This window comes from Salvelinus alpinus, chromosome 10 (assembly GCF_045679555.1).
Source record: "Salvelinus alpinus chromosome 10, SLU_Salpinus.1, whole genome shotgun sequence".
NCBI lineage: Eukaryota > Metazoa > Chordata > Actinopteri > Salmoniformes > Salmonidae > Salvelinus > Salvelinus alpinus.
In genome coordinates, this window is record NC_092095.1 from 21,030,257 (window position 1) to 21,051,820 (window position 21,564).

The window sequence follows — 21,564 nt, forward strand, 5'->3', positions numbered from 1 at the left end:
TGCCGCCCCTCTCGATAACTTCCGCGTCAACTACATTTCTAATTTACTGTTGTTTTGACTTTATGCTTTTGAAGAAATGGTTCAGAAGACCGACGTGACTCTGGAAATGTAGCTACATTTTGCCTTGATATTTAAGTCTATTGGATTCATAAGGACCTGGATCATAAAATACATCTGGAAACCTTGAAGACAAAAGTAAGGCCAGCACTGATCTGGCTGTCATTATATACTTTCGATTTCAACTTGCTAGCCAGTCATCTAGTAATAAGTTAGCTGACGCATAGTCAGAAAAACACTTGCCAGCCAACTAAATTTTCCACTTCAATTTCAGTACATGTAACGTTACTAACTGTAAAGTTTACAGCTATCTGGTGTCACTGTGTCATTTTGAGATAACAATAGCTAACTTCAATATACTTCAATATTCACAGTAGAGAGAGTAACGTTAGCTACATAGACAGTACACTCAGCTAGCAAGCCAGCTACATTGAAGACAGAACTAGGCCTACCTACAGTGCATTCGGAAAGTATTCAGACCCTTTGACTTTTTCCACATTTTGTTACACTACAGCCTAAAATGGATTAAATAGTTTCCCCCCTCATCAATCTACACACAATACCCCATAATGAAAGCAAAAAAAAGTTTTGACATTTTTGCAAATGTAAAAAAATAAATTGATAATCAAATCCAAATGTATTTGTCACATGCGCCAAATACTTACCAACAATGCAGTTAAGAACAATACCTACAAAAAATAAGAAATAAAAGTCACAAATAATTAAAGAGCAGCTGTAAAATAACAATAGCGAGGCTATATACAGGGGGTACCGGTACAGAGTCATTGTGCAGGGGCACCGGTTAGTCGAGGTAATTCAGGTAATATGTACATGTAGGTAGAGTTATTAAAGTGACTATGCATAGATAATAACAGAGATTCGCAGCAGTGTAAAGGGGGGGGCATTGCAAATAGTCTGGGTAGCCATTTGATTAGATGTTCAGAAATCTTATGGCTTGGGGGTAGAAGCTGTTTAGAAGCCTCTTGGATCTAGACTTGGCACTTCGGTACCGCTTGCCGTGCGGTAGCAGAGAGAACAGCCTATGACTATGGTGGCTGGAGTCTTTGACAATTTTTAGGGCCTTCCTCTGACACCGCCTGGTATAGAGGTCCTGGATGGCAGAAAGCTTGACCCCAGTGATGCACTGGTACGCACTACCCTCCGTAGTGCCTTGCGCTCGAAGGCCGAGCAGTTGCCATACCAGGCAGTGATGCAACCCGTCAGGATGCTCTCGATGGTGCAGCTGTAGAACCTTTTGAGGATCTGAGGACCCATGCTAAATATTTTCAGTCTCCTGAGGGGGAATAGGTTTTGTCGTTCACGGACCATTTTAGTTTGTTGGTGATGTGGATGCCAAGGAACTTGAAGCTCTCAACCTGCTCCACTACAGCCCCGTCGATGAGAATGTGGGTGTGCTCGGTCCTCCTTTTCCTGTAGTCCACAATCATCTCCTTTATCTTGATCATGTTGAGGGAGAGGTTGTTGTTCTTGCACCACACGGTCAGGTCTCTGACCTCCTCCCTATAGACTGTCTCATCGTTGTCAGTGATCAGGCCTACCACTGTTGTGTCATCGGTAAACTTATTGATGGTGTTGGAGTCGTGCCTGGTCCTGCAGTCATGAGTGAACAGGGGGTACAGGAGGCGACTGAGCACGCACCCCTGAGGAGCCCCCGTGTTGAGGATCAGCGTGGCAGATGTGTTGTTACCTACCCTTACCATCTGGGGGCGATCCGTCAGGAAGTCCAAGATCCAGTTGCATAGGGAGGTGTTTAGTCCCAGGGGTCCTTAGCTTAGTGATGAGCTTTGAGGCCTCTATGGCATTGAACGCTGAGCTGTAGTCAATGAATAGCATTCTCACATAGGTGTTCCTTTTGTCCAGGTGTGAAAGGGCAGTGTGGAATGCAATAGAGATTGCATCATCTGTGGATCTGTTGGGGCGGTATGTACATTGGAGTGGGTCTAGGGTTTCTTGGATAATGGTGTTGATGTGAGCCATGACTAGCCTTTCAAAGTACTTCACGGCTACAGACGTTAGTGCTACGGGTCAGTAGTCATTTAGGCAGGTTACCTTAGTGTTCTTGGGCACAGGGACTATGGTGGTCTGCTTGAAACATGTTGGTATTACAGACTCAGACAGGGAGAGGTTGAAAATGTCAGTGAAGACACTTGCCAGTTGGTCAGAGCATGCTCGGAGTACACGTCCTGGTAATCCGTCTGACCCTACGGTCTTGTGAATGTTGACCTGTTTAAAGGTCTTACTCACATCGGCTGCGGAGATTTATATAAGTATTCAGAACCTTTATTCAGTACTTTGTCGAAGCACATTTGGCAGCGATTTCAGCCTTGAGTCTTCTTGGGTATGACGCTACATGCCTGGCAAACCTGTATTTGGGGAGTTTCATCCCCTCAAGCTCTGTCAGGTTGTATGGGGAGTCGTTGCACAGCTATTTTCAGGTCTCTCCAGAGATGTTAGATCGGGTTCACTCAAGGACATTCAGAGACTTGTCCCGAAGCCACTCCTACGTGGTCTTGGCCTTGTGCTTAGGGTTGTTGTCCTGTTGGAAGGTGAACCTATTCCCCTGTCTGAGGTCCTGAGCGCTCTGGAGCAGGTTTTCATCAAGGATATCTCTGTACTTTGCTCCGTTCATCTTTCCCTCGTTCCTGACGAGTCTCCCAGTCCCTGCCGCTGAAAAACATCCCCACAGCATGATGCTGCCACCACCATGCTTCACCGTAGGGATGGTGCCAGGTTTCCTCCAGACGTGACCCTTGGCATTCTGGCCTAAGAGTTCAACCTTGGTTTCATCAGACCAGAGAATCTTGTTTCTCATGGTCTGAGAGTCTTTGGGTGCCTTTTGGCAAACTCCAAGCGGGCTGTCATGTGCCTTTTACTGAAGAGTGGCTTCCGTCTGGCCACTCTACCATAAAGGCCTGATTAGTGGAGTGCTGCAGAGATGGTTGTCCTTCCGGAAGGTTCTCCCAGCTCCACAGAGGAACTGTAGAGCTCTGTCAGAGTGACCATCAGGTTATTGGTCACTTCCCTGACCAAGGCCCTTCTCCCCTGATTGCTCAGTTTGGCTGGGCGGCCAGCTCTAGGAAGAGTCTTGGTGGTTCCAAACTTTTTCCATTTAAGAATGATGGAGGCCACTGTGTTCTTGGGGACCTTCAATGCTGCAGAATTTTTTTGGTACCCTTCCCCAGATCTGTGCCTCAACACTATCCTGTCTCGGAGCTCTATGGACAATTCCTTCAACCTCATGGCTTGGTTTTTGCTCTGACTGCGCTGTCAACTGTGGAACTTTATATAGACAGGTGTGTGCTTTTTTCAAATCATGTCCAATCGATTGAATCACAGGTGGACTCCAATCGTGTTGTGGAAACATCTCAAGGATGATCAATGGAAAAAGGATGCACCTGAACTCAATTTCGAGTCTCATAACAACGAGTCTGAATACTTATGTAAATAAGGTATTTCTGTTTTTAATTTGTATAAATTTGCAAACATTTATAAAAAACAGTTTTTGCTTTGTCATTATGGGGTATTGTGTGTAGATTGATGAGGAACATTTATTGTTTAATCCATTTTAGAATACGGCTGTAATGTAACAAAATGTAGAAAAAGTCAAGGGGTCTGAATACTTTCCGAATGTGCTGTATATCAGCCAGAGTTTACCATACTGTCATTATTTATCTCCATCTCTCTCCCCCAGAGTCTGAATGATGAGTACCCAGTCTGTCCCATTTGAGGAGGTGCGGAGGAGAGCGGAGTCCCTCCTATCCTCCTCAGGCTCTGCCCAGGTGGTAAAGGATGATGTCCAGTTCATGGCCAACATCCCCCTGTCCCTGTCTGACAAGTTTCACCACATCACAGCGCAGACCATGGTGACAGAGAACATCACAGGGCACAGAAGGCAAGAGGTGAGGCATGTTTTGACATTCAACTGTATCCCTTGTTTCACATTATGTGCCTCCTTACCGTCTTCACATAGCTATGCTTTCTTTCTCCCTGTCTGCCCTCCTGCTCCCCTCCCTTCCCAGGTCCTAGAGTCTTTGGGTCGGCTGTTTAAAGCCTTGAGTATCCTGGAGAAGTATGGCTGTAACCTGACCAGCCCCAGCAGGCCCAGGTACTGGCGGAGCGTCAAACACAACAACCCAGTTTTCAGGACTACCGTGGACGAAATCAAGGTGAAGAGACAGACAGGCCTCTCTAAACAAATCAAATCAAATGTATTTATATAGCCCTTCTTACATCAGCTGTTATCTCAAAGTGCTGTACAGAAACCCAGCCTAAAACCCCAAACAGGCCATGCAGGTGTAGAAGCACCCTGTCAGGAACCTCAAGCCCTATTCTTACAGTATAATGATTGACTTCCTTATGCGTAGTACAGATCACAGAGTCTGAAGGTCATCTCATCCATTGATTTCACTATGAATTGTCAGATGGTTGAAAAAGGGAGTGGATCAATAAGAGATGTTTAGAGTGCCTTAGTAGGTCATAGACCTACTGATATTTAAAGCATTTGAGTTGACTTTTTCACTCATTTGAGTCAATGGGCTGCTTTCTTTTCTACAGGGTGGCAAGTCAGTCCTATTTCTTTACGGTTACACCAATCAGCAGCCAGACGGGCTCAGCTTCCCTGATGATGTCACACATCCAGACGTTGAGAAGGTTGCTGCGGTGACCATTGAGGTCATGATCCTGCGCATGGAAATGGACATGCTCATCAAGGTGAGAAATCTATGTTTACATTTGTGTAATTCTCAATTTGAATATGACCACAAAGACATGTTTCCATGTTTGCTCTGTTATGAGGTAATGTGTTGTTTTTTGCCTGTCAGGGTACACATGCTCACCCAGAAATGTACAGCAATATCATCCCATCCCCTAATCTACAGAAGATAACCCAGGTCTGTGTAACGTACAGTTGGTGGTTCATCGGTTCGTCTGTTTCTACCTCTACCTCTTTCTGGTTTTAGTGTTGTTATGCTGACTAATGGCTATTTTACTCTCCTCAGGATGAACCAGAGCTGATGTCTGATGCGGTGGTCATTCCACCAGGAGAGGAGCGCGGGGACAGGGGGAAAGACCTTCAGCCGCTATCTCCTCCACCCAAACATGCTACCAGTCCTGGACTAAGTCATGTCCCCACCACTCCTACTGGTGAGACAAGCAGCCATTCCCTGTACCAGTCTACCTGTCACCTTGCCACCTGCCTGCTTTCTGCCCGCCAGCATTTATGTAATCTGGCCAATGTGTTGTACTGTCAGCAGATGACAAACCCCTTATATTTTCTCTCTCTCTCTCTCTCTCTCTCTCTCTCTCTCTCTCTCTCTCTCTCTCTCTCTCTCTCTCTCTCTCTCTCTCTCTCTCTCTCTCTCTCTCTCTCTCTCTCTCTCTCTCTCTCTCTCTCTCTCTCTCTCTCTCTCTCTCTCTCTCTCTCTCTCTCTCTCTCTCTCTCTCTCTCTCTCCCTCCCCCCCCCCCCCTCTCTCTCTCTCCCCCTCTCTCTCTCTCTCTCTCTCTCTCAAAGATGGGATGTGTGATTTGTGCGGTGCCACTCCCGCTCTCCTCTGCCCGGCCTGTGGTTCTCTTCCTTTCTGTCAGTCATGTGACCTCCTCTACCACCTCCACCCGTCCAGAGCCAATCACAGGAGAGATAGAATACAGGGTAAGATATGGGTCATAGCTTTGACCATCATTTCAGCTCAAATGTAACTTTTTAACCTCGATTTCTTTGAATATTCCATCCAATCAATATGTAAAGTAACACTGATCATCTTTTTAAACCCCCCCCCGTAGAGACCTGTATCCTCTGTGGTGTGTCCCAAGTCTCTGCCCATTGCTCCACCTGTTCTCAGAGGCTGTGTCTGGAGTGTGACAGACTGTACCATTCTCACCCTGACCGCGGGGGTCACAACAGGACAGTGGTTTCCCATGCCAAACCAAAAAGAGCTTTAAGGTTAGAAATTAGGAAGGGTCAATATTTTACTCCACACGCGCACACTCACTCACTCACTCACTCACTCACTCACTCACTCACACCAAATCACTTCTTCCTCTCACTCGCATTTCTTCTCTTTTTCAGCCACTCTCTTTCCTTGTGGGAGTGTGCTCAGTGCACTACAGTCAACGAGGTGAAGGCCGTGCTCTGTGTGACCTGTGAACGACCCCGACTTGCCCTCGCTTCCCTTATAGTTCAGGAGGACCCGGGGCAACCGCCATCCAGCGCAGGTCACATTCCATATACACGGGTCGACTGATGAATAGTTTTCATGTGACGTTCATTAAAACAACATGTCAGTCACCTATCCTATCCTGTTTGAGGTGTTCACGTCATCTGTGCCTCTATAGCATTGATAATACATCAGTAATGTAATTATACAGACATAGCTAGAAACTGAGCTAGATCAATACCAGGTTATCTGTTTATCTAGTCTATCTGACCTCTCTCGTAGAGTGGCAGTGTAAGAGCTGTACTGTCGTGAACCAGGGCAGCAGTATACTGTGTGAGGTGTGTGAGCGCCCCCGTCTGGCCACCCGTCCCTCTATCACGCCAGTACTCCCCAGTACTCCAGTGCTCCTCAGTACTCCAGTACTCCCCAGTACTCCAGTACTCCTCAGTACTCCAGTACTCCTCAGTACTCCGGTACTCTCCACGCCAGGACCCACGTCAGATAACGAAACAGAGGTTTGACCCCCCAGTGGTTTAAATACTCTCTACAATTGGAATGCTCTGTGAGACAATCATTCCAGCGTATCTTTTCTGTTTTAATCTTTCACTCCCCCCCTCCCATGCTGTCTCTCTCGGTCTTTAGTGGATGTGTCAGTTCTGCACCTATGTGAACGCTCAGCCTGTAGTGGTTTGTGAAATGTGCAACTTGCCGTGTAAAGATCCTGCGGTCACCAGCCTCAAGTCCCTCCCCCTGCAGTCTCCAATCAAAGACTTAGCCTCACCTTCTTCTACGCCCCAACTCCGTCCCCAGATCCCTCCCAGGGTGAACATCCACATCAAGAGACAGAACCTGATGAGGGATGAAGGGCTGAAACTTGTCCATCAATTACGAGTAGGTGGAGTACAAATGGACACAATGTGAATTAAAACCAGATTAACTGCTACTATGTTTTCTAACTTTTAACCTAATGTTCTTCCTCAGGAGGGAGAGAAAAATGGAGTGGGCCCAGAGGAGGTCTACGCAGCCCTTTGCGTTTCCGGGGGAAGCAACGTCAACCCCTGTGATTGGCTGAAATCAGAGCTGCCCCACCTCCTGGATGAGATCTGTGCCATGGCGGCTTCAGCTGCTTTGCAGAACTACAAAGCAGAGGTTTCTGGGCCGCAGGATACCACCGAGCGGGATGGAGGTTCGACAGAGCAGCAGAGTCCCAGTGTGCTGCTGGGTGAGGGGGTGCGGCTGTCCAGGGTTGAGGCCAAGCAGGCATGGCTGGCAGCAGGAGGCGACACTGAGAGAGCAGTCCGTCAGCTGCTCAGAGACAGACAGGTCAAGGTGAGAACCAGACATGTCACCTGACCCAAATAGTCACTCTAGACAGATATGACTAAATACTTTTGATATCAACTCAAGTAACCAAGATCTTAGAGTTGACTGAGTTAGTCTGTTTAAGCCTATATGCAAAGTACATCCACTGCGGTATCCAGTCCGACTGCGTCTGTCTCTGGTGTGTGTAGATGCGCGAGCTGCGTTCTCTGGGTTTCCGGGAGGCGTCCCAGTGTGAGGAGGCTCTGCGTCTGAGTGGAGGAGAGGTGCAGGGGGCTCTGTCCGTGCTGCAGCGGCCCCTCCTGGAGCCCTTCCACCAGCGCATCTGGAGCGACCAGCCAGAGGCCCCTATCGATGCCAAGAGCCCCGACAAACAGGTGTGTGTGTACACGAGAGCCAGCAGAACTCAATGAACTACATTTTTCAAGACCACACACACAAAACAAATAACCTGATTGTTAATCACCATGAACCTACATTGTGTTACCTCAGCGGATGTGCAGGCGCCTGCTGGCGTTGTACGAGCTGCCCAGCTGGGGGCGCTGTGAGCTGGCCCTGTCTCTACTCCAGGAGCCTGATGCCCAGTACTCCCTGGAGGACGTCATCCAGGCCGTCAGAGAGTCCCAGGACAGGGAGTTCCTCCGCCGCCTCCTCAACAACGAGTGCCCCTGCTGCCTCAGCATCTTCCCCCACAGCAAGGTGGCCTGCTAGGGCTCGGTCTGTCTTTGCCTTGGGGTGGATGATGAGCTCTTATTACCTCCTCCCTGTATCTGTATTGCCTTGTCAGTCAATAGTCCTATGGACTTTAAATTGTTCCTTTTTATCCTGTATGAATTCTCTGTACCTCTCACAGATGCAGTCCCTGACCTCGTGTCAGTGCTCGGTGTGCCACGAGTGTTTCACGCAGCACTTCACCATCGCCGTAAGAGACAAACACATCAGAGACATGGTGTGTCCCGTGTGTGCAGGACCAGACATCAACGACCCCGAGCACCTGGACAGCTACTTCTCTACCCTGGATATCCAGGTACATACTAGAGAAAGAAAGATTTAGAGATATAAGGGAGGAAGGTTATTTTCTACATTTGACTTTTAGCAGACAGTCTAATTATAGTAGTGCATTCATCTTAAGATAGCTAGGTGGGACAACCACAGCACAGGCATAGTAAGCACATTTTCCCTCAAAGTAGCTATCAGCAAAGTCAGAGCTAGTAGGGGGAAAAGTTAAGTGTGAGTGTGAGTTGTTTTGTTTTTTGTTGGGGGAGAGTGGTGCTGTGGGATTATTTAAGATACTCTTTGAGAGGTAGGTTTTCAGATGTTTTATGAAGATGGGCAGGTACTCTGCTGTCCTAGATTCATGGGGAAGCTGTTTCTACCATTGGGGTGCCAGGAGAGAGAAGAGCTTGGACTGGGCTGAGCGGAGTACTCGGGTTGGGGTGTAGGGTTTGAGCAGAGCCTGAAGGTAGGGAGGGACAGTTCCTCTTGCTGTTCCATAGGTAAGCACCATGGTATTGTAGTGGACTCGAGCTTTGATTGGAAGCCAGTGGCGTGTGCGGAGGAGCGGGGTGAACAGAAAGCGGGCTGCATCATTCTGGATAAATTGCAGGGGCCTAATGGCACCAGCCACCGAGTTGCAGTAGTCCAGACGAGAGATGAAAGTGCCTGGATTAGGACCTGCACTGCTTCCTGTGTGAGTAGGGTCGTACTCTACAGATGTTGTAGAGCATGAACCTGCAGGAGCGAGTCACTGCTTTGATGTTTGCAGAGAACGACAGGGTGTTGTCCAGGGTCAAGCCAAGGTTTTTTGCACTCCGGAAGGGGGACACTGTGGAGTTGTCAACCGTGATGGAGAGGCCTTGGAGCAGGCAGGCCTTCCCCGGGAGGAAGAGCAGCTCCATTTTGTCGAGGTTGAGATTGAGGTAGTGGGCCGACATCGAAGCTGAGATATTTGCTAGGCATGCAGAGAGGAAGACTGCCGTGAGATTAGTCGGCAAACAGCCTCTAGTAAAGGTGAGGTCAAGCGTATTGCCTGCCTCATGAGGGGTTGGGGATTGAGAAAGGGTGAGGTCAAAAGGTAAGGTAAGAAAGGGAAAGAAATTAATTGAAGGCAGACGTCGGGAGGTTGAAGTCACCCAGTACCAAGAACGGTGAGCCATCTTCAGGAAATTAGTTTATCAAGGTGTCAAGCTCATTGAGGAACTCTCTAAGGGCACCTGGTGGGTGATACAGTAGATGACAATAATGTTAAGCTTGAGTGGACAAGTGACAGTGACAGCATATAATTCAAATAAGGAGATGGACAGGTGAGAGAGGGAGAAAAGAGAAAATCTCCATTTAGGATGAATGCGTAGCCCTGTGCCACCACCGCAATGACCAGATTCTGTCAGGCTATGAGAGAAAACGTAGTCAGATGAAGAGAGAGCAGCGGAAGTAACAGTGTTCTCTGTGGTGATGTCTCCATCAGGGCCAAAAAGTCTAGGGACTGAAGGGCAGCATAGGCTGAGATTAACTTGGTGATCTTTACCGCAGATCAGCAGTTCCAAACGCTGCCGGAAACCAGGAATTCCACATGGGTTGTGCGCGCAGGGTACACTAAATTAGAATGGTTGCAGCCAAGGGATGGGGAGAGTCTGTAAAGCCTACAGGGAGAGGGGCAAACTGGGATAGAAAACACATAATTGCCAAAACTACAAACCGCTGACTGATTACCAAAACAACAGTCACAAATTGCCCTGCCCCTTCATCCTGGTTGATGTGTCAACAATCATCTGCAAGTTATGAGCAGTGAGCAGTTCACACACCAAGTAGGCATTTGGGAAGACAGGCAGCACCTAAAGTAGGTGGCCCTAGCTAGCAAAAAAACAGTACTAGAGAGCAACATATTAAAGGGATACTTGATGCCCTTTATCTACTTCCACATAGTCAGATGAATTTGTGGATACCATTTGTATGTCTCAGTGTCCAGTATGAACGAAGTTGGAGGCAGTTTCGCGAGACAATGCTAACTAGTGTTAGCACTGTGACTGGAAGTCTATGGGAATCTGCAAGCATGCTAGTACAGTTGAAGTCTGAAGTTTACATACACCTTAGCCAAATACATTTAAACTCAGTTTTTCACAATTCCTGACATTTAATCCTGGTAACGAATCCCTGTTTTAGGTGAGTTAGGATCACCACTTTATTTTAAGAATGTGAAATGTCAGAATAATAGTAGAGAGAAAGATTTATTTCAGCTTTTATTTCTTTCATCACATTCCCAGTGGGTCAGAAGTTTACATACACTCAATTAGTATTTGGTAGCATTGACTTTAAATTGTTTAATTTGGGTCAAACGTTTCAGGTAGCCTTCCACAAACTTCCCACAATAAGTTGGGTGAATGTTTGGCCATTCCTCCTGACAGAGCTGGTGTAACTGAGTCTGGTTTGTAGGCCTCCTTGCTCGCACACGCTTTTTCAGTTCTGCCCACAAATGTTCTATGGAACTGAGGTCAGGGCTTTGTGATGGCCACTCCAATACCTTGACTTGTTGTCCTTAAGCCATTTTGCCACAACTTTGGAAGTATGCTTGGGGTCATTGTCCATTTGGAAGACCCATTTGCGACCAAGCTTTAACTTCCTGACTGATGTCTTGAGATGATGCTTCAATATATCCACGCAATTTTCCTACCTCATGATGCCATCTATTTTGTGAAGTGCACCAGTCCCTCCTGCAGCAAAGCAGCCTCACAACATGATGCTGCCACTCCCGTGCTTCAAGGTTGGGATGGTGTTCTTCGGCTTGCAAGCCTCCCCCTTTTTCCTCCAAACATAATGGTCATTATGGCCAAACAGTTCTATTTTTGTTTCATCAGACCAGAGGACATTTCTCCAAAAAGTACAATCTTTGTCCCCATGTGCAGTTGCGAACCATAGTCTGGCTTTTTTATGGTGGTTTTGGAGCAGTGGCGTCTTCCTTGCTGAGCGGCCTTTCAGGTTATGTCGATATAGGACTCGTTTTACTGTGGATATAGATACTTTTGTACCCATTTCCTCCAGCATCTTCACAAGGTCCTTTGCCTTTGTTCTGGGATTGATTTGCACATTTCAAACCAAAGTACGTTCATCTCTAGGAGACGCGTCTCCTTCCTGAGCCGTATGACGGCAGCCTGGTCCCATGGTGTTTATACTTGCGTACTATTGTTTGTACAGATGAACGTGGTACCTTCAGGCGTTTGGAAATTGCTCCCAAGGATGAACCAGACTTGTGGGGGTCTACAATTTTCTTTGTGAGGTCTTCGCTGATTTCTTTTAATTTTCCAATGATGTCAAGCAAAGAGGCACTGAGTTTGAAGGTAGGCCTTGAAATACATCCACAGGTACACCTCCAATTGACTCAAATGTTGTCAATTAGCCTATCAGAAGCTAGCCATGGCATACTTTTCTGGAATTTTCCAAGCTGTTTAAAGGCACAGTCAACTTGCTGTATGTAAACTTGTGACCAACTGGAATTGTGATACAGTGAATTATAAGTGAAATAATCTGTCTGTAAATAATTGTTGGAAAAATGACAAAGTAGATGTCCTAACCAACTTGCCAAAACTATAGTTTGTTAACAAGACATTTGTGGAGTGGTTGAAAAATTAGTTTTAATGACTCCAACCTAAGTGTATGTAAACTTCCCACTTCAACTGTATATATCTATAGACTTCCAGCCATTGTGCTAATGCTAGTTGGCATTGGCTCTTGAAACGTCTTCTTCTTCCTTTATACTGGACACAGAGACATAAAAGTGGTATCCACAAGTTCATCTGACTCTGGGGAAGTAGATAAATGGCCTCATTGCCAAAATCCCAAAGTATCAATTTAAGACAAAAATAATATGATTTTCAAAAAATTCAAAAACTTTTCAAAAATTCCCTGTTTGAGATTTCTGGAATTTTGCAACCCTATTAGGGATATAGGCAGATGAAAATGGGGAGATCTTGTGTTGCTGAAGCTTGTGCTATTATATGGTTATTACATAGTTATTGATGTTGTGTGTTTAGCTGCGAGACTGTCTGGATCGTGAGGTGTACGAGCTCTTCCACAAGAAGCTGATGGAGCATGCTCTGATGAAGGACCCCATGTTCCTGTGGTGTTGTCACGTGAGTGGGTTTCTAACCAGCTCCATTGCTTATAAAGTTACTTCTCTACTGAACTTTTCACCCACCCCTCTCTTCTCTTCTCCTCCCTCCTCTTTCTTCCTCAGTGCACCTTTGGGTTTATCTATGATGGAAACCAGTTCAAAGTCACCTGTCCCACGTGTATGAAGAGCTTTTGCAACCAATGCAAAAAGCCTGTAAGTACAAAAGATACATGTTGTTGCCTTGCCTGCCATCTATTGTGTCATTTCATAGCTACATGTATGTGGGACCTAAATAATGATGCCTGTCTCTCTCTCCATCTTTCTTTATCCTTCTCCCTCACTCTCTCCCCATCTCTCTCACGCTCTCTCGCCCCCCTCCCCCTCTCTGTCAGTGGGAAGCTCAGCACCAGGATGTATCCTGTGAGCAGTTCCAGTTGTGGAAGAGAGAGAATGACCCTGACTACCAGAGACAGGGGCTGGCCGGGTTCCTGCGGGACAACGGCATCAGTGAGTCAGTCAGCCTAAACAACCTGCAGTTATTGGCCCATATTCACAAAGAGTTTTAGAGTAGGTGCTGATCTAGGATCAGATTTCCCTTTTAGATCACAATGAATAAGATTATATGGACAGACAGGACCTGATCCTAGATCACACAATGCCATCTCACCACCATCATCATTATTATAACACCAGGACGTGGCCCTTCTTCTCATCTCTCCATAGCCTGTCCTCACTGCAGGTTCCAGTATGCCTTGACCAAAGGGGGCTGCATGCACTTCAGCTGCTCCCAATGCAGATACCAGTTCTGCAGCGGCTGCAACAATCCCTTCCACACTGTAAGTCACACACAGGGATATTATCTAGGACAGTGGTTCCCATCCTTTTTTGGTTACTGTACCACCAACTGAATTTTGCTCTGCCCGGAGTACCCTTGAAGTACCCCCTCATGTGCATTTTACCAGTAGGCCTATGGTCTCATGAATATTCTCAAGTACCCCCTGGTTAGGAACCACTGATCTAGTACAGAATGTCTTACTAAATGGATTCAGTAAGAGGGAATGATCTCTCTTTCTGCCAGGGCTTTCTCATCATCTATCCTCATGTCTGTTTCCTTTCTCTCTTTCCCTTTTTCACCCCTTTCCCTTCCTCTCCCTCCCTTCCCGTCAGACGGCGTGTAAGACAATCCAGTGTAAAATCACAGGTCTCCATGCTCATCACCCACGAGACTGTCTCTTCTACCTCAGGGACTGGGAGCCTGTCAGACTACAGGCCCTGCTGCAGGTACAGAGACAAGGAATGTTCTGGGAACGTTACAGGGGAAATGTTTGGGGAACGTTACAAAGGGAATGTTCGGGTAACGTAACAGACTGAATGTTCTGGGAACGTTACATGGGAAATGTTCTGGGAACGTTACAGGGCTGTCATTTCAATGTTGTGTTTCTGAGGTGGTGTTTGTATTTTGTCCACAGAGGAATGCTGTTGTGTTCAACACAGACCCCCCTAATGGTACACAGACTGGTGAGAGTGACCTCTTGTTTATCCTCACAGTGCATTCAGAAAGTATTCAGACCCCTTGACCTTTTCCACATTTTGTTACATTACAGCCTTATTCTAAAATGTATTATAGTTTTTTTCACTCAATCTACACACAATGCCCCATAATGACAAAGCACTTTTTTTTGTTGCAAATTCATTAAAAATAAAAAAAATATCACATTTACATAAGTATTCAGAACCTTTACTCAGTACTTTGTTGAAGCACCTTTGGCAGCGATTTCAGCCTCAAGTCTTGAGTATGATGCTACAAGCTTGGCACACTTGTATTTGGGGAGTTTCTCCCATTCTTCTCTGCAGATCCTCTCAAGCTCTGTCAGGTTGGATGGGGAGCGTCGCTGCACAGCTATTTTCAGGCCTCTCCAGAGATGTTAGATCTGGTTCAAGTCCGGCCTCTGGCTGGGCCACTCAAGGACATTCAAAGACTTGTCCCGAAGCCACTCCTGCGTTGTCTTGGCTGTGTGCTTAGGGTTGTTGTCCTGTTGGAAGGTAAACCTTTGCCCCAGTCTAAGGACCTGAGCACTCTGGAGCAGGTTTTTATCAAGGAAACATCTGTACTCCATACATCTTTCTCTTGATCCTGACTGGTCTCCCAGTCCCTGCCACTGAAAAACATCCCCACAGCATGATACTGCCACCACCATGCTTCACCGTAGGGATGGTGCCGGGTTTCTTCCAGATTTGACGCTTGGCATTCAGGCCAAACAGTTCAATGTTGGTTTCATCAGACCTTCTGGCAAACTCCAACCAGGCTGTCATGTGCCTTTTACAGAGGAGTGGCTTCCATCTGGCCCTCTACCATAAAGGCCTGATTGGTGGAGTGCTGCAGAGATTGTTGTCCTTCTGGATGGTTCTCCCCTCTCCACAGAGGAACTCTAGAGCTCTGTCAGAGTGACCATCAGGTTCTTGGTCATCTCCCCGACCAAGGCCCTTCTCCCCCGATTGCTCAGTTTGGCCGGACGGCCAGCTCTGGGAAGAGTCTTGGTGGTTCAAAACTTCTTCCATTTAAGATTGATGGAGGCCATTGTATTCTTGGGGACCTTCAATGCTGCAGAAATGTTTTGGTACCCCCCAGATCTGTGACTTGACACAATCCTGTTCTCGGAGCTTTACGTACAATTCCTTCGACCTCATGGCTTGGTTTTTGCTCTGATGTGCACTGTCAACTGTGGGACCTTATATAGACAGATGTGTGCTTTTCTAAGTCATGTCCAATCAATTGAATTTACCACAGTTGGACTCCAATCAAGTTGTAGAAACATCTCAAGGATGATCGATGGAAACAGGATTCACCTGAGCTCATTTTTGAGTCTCATAGCAAAGAGTCTGAATACTTATCTAAATAAGGTTTTTCTGTTTTTGCAAAAATGTTTTTGCTTTGTCATTATGGGGTATTTATTATGTGTAGATTGCTGAGGGGTTTTATTTATGTAATCATTTGTAGAATACATTTATTTGGAAAAGGTGTAGGGGTCTGAATACTTTCCAAAGGCACTGTACACTGTTAGCACTGAGGCACCGTTGTGTTGGGCAGTTTGTTTTTTTATTTTTTATAAATGTGCAAAAATTCTTAAAATGTTGTTTTCGCTTTATTATGGGGTATTGTGTGCAGATTAATGAGTACATTTGTTTATAAAATCAATTTTAGAATGAGGCTGTAACGTAACAAAATGTGGAAAAAGTCAAGGGTTCTGAATACTTTCAAAATGCGCTGTATGTGAGAACTTTAGTCTTTTTTTTCTCTTTCTGCCCATACTTTCATTTTATCTTTCTGTGTGACTCAGACGCATGTGGAGTGATGGAGCAGAAGGATGAGGGAGGTCAGCAGATTGACTCACCCTGTGGAGTCCAAACTCAGCCAGAAGAAGCTGGACTCTGCGAGTGAGTCACACACACACAAACTATCTAATTGTTTGTTATTTGTGCACTACCACACACATATCCTGTGGGTTTAATTGTATTGTAGACATGCCATGAGAAGTTCATGATATTCACTTTTAAACAACCTTTGTTGGCTGTTAAGCTGTTCTTGCTTTGTCTCCGTTTGTGGCCATTGTTCTCACTATGTCTCTGTGTGGCCATTGCAGTAAACACTACAGAGAGTACCTGGTTAGTCTCATTAACGGACACACCCTGGACCCCGCTCTTATCTATGACCAACAAGAGGTGACAGTTGCCTGCAGGAGGTACCAGGTGGAAGAGCAACAAGGGGAGGGGGAGGACGACCGGGTGTACCAGGATCGACTGCTGAAGGTCAGTCGTCCATCACTCAGTTAGGCTTGTGGCCTCGCTGGAAGTTTGCACTAAATAGTTTCAATGTTCATTTTGATGTCGTGTTTTTGTTGTGGTTCAGAGTGTGTGAAAGTGTATACAACTCTTTCTTTACAGAAACTGATGGAAGTTCCACTTGGAGAAAATGTTCCTCGGATGAGATGAAGACTGGTTAATAAAATATTTTAAATCATTCTAGGGCAAGTACAGGTATCCTATTTGCAAACAGGATCACGTGAAGGAGTCAGGTTTCAAACCTCCCACCACATAGCATTACCAACCAACCAACCAACCTGTTATATTACATCTCATTGAAGTTTAACATGTTTTGTTCTTTACATGTTACATCTATAGTTACTAGTATCAAAATTCCTCTCTAAGGATACAGTTGCAAAGACAGATTGACAAGACAGGCTAATCAACAACTGTCTTTCTTGTTTATTTTTTATTAAAGTTTTAAAATATTTTTTCAATATGTCACTAAACAACTTAAGAAATAACCAGAAGGTGTTTGTCAACTTAAACATGACAGTCTATATTGTGAGATATTGTGTAAATGCAGGGTATACCATGTAATAAATAGGCTACTCATGCAATAAAGTATTTTATTGATTTGAAAATTACTTTTATGACAGGTCTCATTTTTCTATTCTCAATTGCTGTCTCTGGGTGTGCGTTCCAAACACGTACAGTCCACTTACCTTCGCCTATTGCCCTTGGGGGAAGCCCCGCGGCCATGTTTGCCGTCAGTCCAAACAATTAGCCAAGCAAGGGAAGTTGACAATGTAAGACCCTCAGCCCTCGTTTGTGATCGAGTGTGCAATTCTGTTCACTTCGCGGCCTGAAACACCCCATAATTAAATGTGTGATGATTGAACATCAGCTAAGAAAAGTCAGCCAAAACTTAAAACTAACATCAATATGAGAGTAGTCAAAATAAGTGTAAGTAAAAACAAATTGTAAATAAGTTAGAAATTGTGCTACTAATGCACATGACGGCACTAACACGTCTGGTAAAAGTTGTGATGCTTTTGTTTGGTTAGCTTTTGGAAACGTTAACTTACCCTGACATCACACTTATATATTATACTTTTCAGTTAACCTGATATCGTCGGATGGCTAGTATTCGATGTCTGCGGATGCGTTGTCTTCTAGCCAAGATATAGCCAAGATATGAAATGCAATCATAATGGACTGTAGCGCATATACAGCACACACAACTGCTACCGGTGGTTCCATGATGACAGAAATCCGTGGGACGAACGAGTGGCGGATTTCCGGGCAAGGGCGGTCCATTTAAAATGAATCCATTCTTCCCTCACCCTTTGCCCTGCAAGTGTCAACTCATCATGTGTCATGATACGTCATCTTCTTTGGTGGGGTTTATCGGTAGTTGGCATTCAACGTTATGGTGCATTACCGCCACCTGCTGTACTGGAGTGTGGGCCAGCGACAGGGAGAAACTAAATCCTACCTGCCGGCTCCGTTGCTCTAAAAAAGATAACGAGTGACGCAGCGGTCTAAGGCACTGCATCGCAGTGCTAGAAGCGTCACTACAGACCCGGGTTCAATCCCAGGCTGTGTTGCAGCCGGCGCACAATTGATCCAGCGTCGTGAGGGTTTGGCTGGCCGGGATGTCCTTGTCCCATCGCGCTCTAGCAACTCCTTGTGGTGGGCCGGGTGCTGGGACACGCTGACTGCGGTCGCCAGTTGTAAGGTGTTTCCTCCGACACATTGGTTCGGCTAGAAGCAGAGCGGCTTGTCAGGGTCGTGTTTCGGAGGACACATGGCTCTCGACCGTCGCCTCTCCCGAGTCCGTACGGGAGTTGCAGTAAGGAAAAAATTATAAAATAATGAAATATGAGACTATCGAATGAACTTCTACTCAATATATACTCCTTAAACTAATTTCCTGTATCCCCTTCTCCCTCATACTAGATCTCAGCCTCTCTCTTTCCCTCTGATACTGCCCACACATGCTCCACGGTCTCTGTTTCCTGGCAATAATCACACTTTCCTGTTGGATGTTTTCCGATCACATTTAAGGTCTTATTCTTCCGGTCTTATTCTTACTTATCCATTTAAGGTCTAATAACTTCCGGCGCCGACAAAGATGGCCGCCTCGCTTCGCGTTCCTAGGAAACTATGCAGTATTTTGTTTTTTTACGTGTTATTTCTTACATTGGTACCCCAGGTAATCTTAGGTTTCATTACATACAGTCGGGAGGAACTACTGAATATAAGAGCAACGTCAACTCACCATCATTACCATCATTACGACCAGAAATATGACTCTCCCGAAGCGGATCCTGTGTTTTGCCTTCCACCCAGTACAATGGATCGGATCCCAGCCGGCGACTCTAAACAACGACGCCGTAAAAGGGGCAAACGAAGTGGTCTTCTGGTCAGGCTCCGGAGACGGGCACATCGCGCTCCACTCCCTAGCATACTACTCGCCAATGTCCAGTCTCTTAACAAGGTTGATGGAATCCGAGCAAGGGTATCATTCCAGAGAGACATCAGAGACTAACGTTCTTTGCTTCACGGAAACATGGCTCACTCGAGAGACGCTAACGGAGTCGGTGCAGCCAGCTGGTTTCTTCACGCATCGCGCCGACAGAAACAAGCATCTTTCTGGTAAGAAGACATACCGGAGTATGTCTTATGATTAACGAGACGTGGTGTGATCATAACAACATACAGGAACTCAAGTCATTCTGTTCACCAGATTTAGAATTCCTCAATCAAATGTCGACCGCATTATCTACCAAGGGAATTCTCTTCGATTATAATCACAGCCGTATATATTCCCCCCCAAGCAGACACATCGATGGCCCTGAACGAACTTTCTGACTCTATGTAAACTGGAAACCACACATCCTGAGGCTGCATTCATTGTAGCCGGGGATTTTAACAAGGCTAATCTGAAAACAAAACTCCCTAAATTCTATCAGCATATCGATTGTGCTACCAGGGCTGGTAAAACCCTGGATCATTGTTATTCTAACTTCCGCGACGCATATAAGTGTCACGACTTCCGCCGAAGTCGGCCCTTCTCCTTGTTCGGGTGGTGTTCGGCGGTCGACGTCACCGGCTTTCTAGTCACCACCGATCCATGTTTCAGTTTTGTTTTGTCTGTATTACACACACCTGGTTTCAATTCCCACATCATGTTCCTTATTTAACTCTCTGGCATGCATTTCTGTTCTGTCCGTGATTGTTGGTGTCTTTAGTGGTTGTTGTATGTGCTTGTGTGTATGTATGTTCCTATTTGGAATTTTGCTTGACTTTTTTGAGTAAACTCCGTTGTGTTGCTCAAAATCCTGTGTCCTGCGCCTCACTCCGCTACATCTCTGCACCCAATCGCTGACAATAAGGCCCTCCCCCGCCCTCCTTTCGGAAAAGCTGACCACGACTCCATTTTGTTGCTTCCAGCCTACAAACAGAAACTAAAACAAGAAGCTCCCGCGCTCAGGTCTGTTCAACGCTGGTCCGACCAATCGGACTCCACGCTTCAAGACTGCTTCGATCACGTGCATTGGGATATGTTCCGCATTGCGTCCAACAACAACATTGACGAATACGCTGATTCGGTGAGCGAGTTCATTAGAAAGTGCATCTGCGACGTTATACCCACAGCAACGATTAAAACATTCCCAAACCAGAAACCATGGATTGATGGCAGCATTCGCGCGAAACTGAAAGTGCGAACCACTGCTTTTAACCAGGGCAAGGTGACCGGAAACATGACCGAATACAAACAGTGTAGCTATTCCCTCCGCAAGGCAATCAAACAAGCTAAGTGCCAGTATAGAGACAAAGTAGAGTCGCAATTCAACAGCTCAGACACAAGAGGTATGTGGCAGGGTCTACAGTCAATCACGGATTACAAAAAGAAAACCAGCCCCGTGGCGGACCAGGATGTCTTGCTCCCAGACAGACTAAATAACTTTTTTGCTCGCTTTGAGGCCAATACAGTGCCACTGACACGGCCCGCTAACAAAACCTGCGGGTTCTCCTTCACTGCAGCCGACGTGAGTAAAACATTTAAACGTGTTAACCCTCGCAAGGCTGCAGGACCAGATGGCATTCCCAGCCGCGTCCTCAGAGCATGCGCAGACCAGCTGGCTGGTGTGTTTACGGACATATTCAAGCAATCCTTATCCCCGTCTGCTGTTCCCACATGCTTCAAGAGGGCCACCATTGTTCCTGTTCCCAAGAAAGCTAAGGTAACTGAGCTAAATGACTACCGCCCCGTAGCACTCACTTCCGTCATCATGAAGTGCTTTGAGAGACTAGTCAAGGACCATATCACCTCCACCCTACCTGACACCCTAGACCCACTCCAATTTGCTTACCTCCCCAATAGGTCCACAGACGATGCAATGGCAACCACACTGCCCTAACCCATCTGGACAAGAGGAATACCTATGTAAGAATGCTGTTCATTGACTACAGCTCTGCATTCAACACCATAGTACCTTCCAAGCTCAACCCCGCTCTGTGCAATTGTGTCCTGGACTTTGACGGGCTGCCCCCAGGTGATGAAGGTAGGAAACAACATCTCCACTTCGCTGATCCTTAACACTGGGGACCCACAAGGGTGCGTGCTCAGCCCCCTCCTGTACTCCCTGTTCACTCATGACTGCTTGGCCTTGCACGCCTCCAACTCAATCATCAAGTTTGCAGATGACACAACAGTAGTGGGCTTGATTACCAACAATGACGAGACAGCCTACAGGGAGGAGGTGAGTGCACTCGGAGTGTGGCGTCAGGAAAACAACCTCTCACTCAACATCAACAAAACAAAGGAGATGATCGTGGACTTCAGGAAACAGCAGAGTGAGCACCCCCCTATCTACATCGACGGGACAGCAGTGGAGGTTAAGTTCCTCGGTATACACATCACGAACAAACTGAAATGGTCCACCCACACAGACAGTGTGGTGAAGGCGCAACAGCGCCTCTTCAACCTCAGGAAGCTGAATAAATTTGGCTTGTCACCTAAAACCTTCAAACTTTTACAGAAGCACAATTGAGAGCATCCTGTCGGGCTGTATCACCGCCTGGTACAGCAACTGCAC

The 21,564-nt window shown here is 46.3% G+C and overlaps 1 protein-coding gene across 1 annotated transcript; it reads left to right on the top strand.

Annotated features, from left to right (window-relative positions):
* LOC139531682 (E3 ubiquitin-protein ligase RNF31-like) lies at positions 1-17,103 on the top strand. Its single transcript, XM_071328357.1, has 24 exons — positions 1-195; positions 3,770-3,977; positions 4,098-4,244; positions 4,633-4,788; positions 4,899-4,967; positions 5,076-5,220; positions 5,589-5,726; positions 5,858-6,017; positions 6,144-6,289; positions 6,514-6,746; positions 6,874-7,122; positions 7,213-7,560; positions 7,743-7,928; positions 8,044-8,250; positions 8,405-8,578; positions 12,576-12,674; positions 12,779-12,868; positions 13,048-13,162; positions 13,379-13,491; positions 13,823-13,936; positions 14,125-14,173; positions 15,994-16,090; positions 16,297-16,462; positions 16,598-17,103. The coding sequence occupies exons 2-24, from the start codon at positions 3,777-3,779 to the stop codon at positions 16,643-16,645; spliced, it is 3,450 nt and encodes a 1,149-aa protein (XP_071184458.1). The 5' UTR covers positions 1-195; positions 3,770-3,776; the 3' UTR covers positions 16,646-17,103.
* Positions 17,104-21,564: the final 4,461 nt, after the last annotated feature.

Bases quoted from the DNA above. Each gene is read 5' to 3' on its own strand.
- LOC139531682 (XM_071328357.1), top strand. From the start codon at position 3,777: ATGATGAGTACCCAGTCTGTCCCATTTGAGGAGGTGCGGAGGAGAGCG. The intron at 4,245-4,632 runs GTGAAGAGACAG...TCTTTTCTACAG, and splicing joins CTACCGTGGACGAAATCAAG to GGTGGCAAGTCAGTCCTATT. The intron at 13,937-14,124 runs GTACAGAGACAA...TTTTGTCCACAG, and splicing joins GACTACAGGCCCTGCTGCAG to AGGAATGCTGTTGTGTTCAA.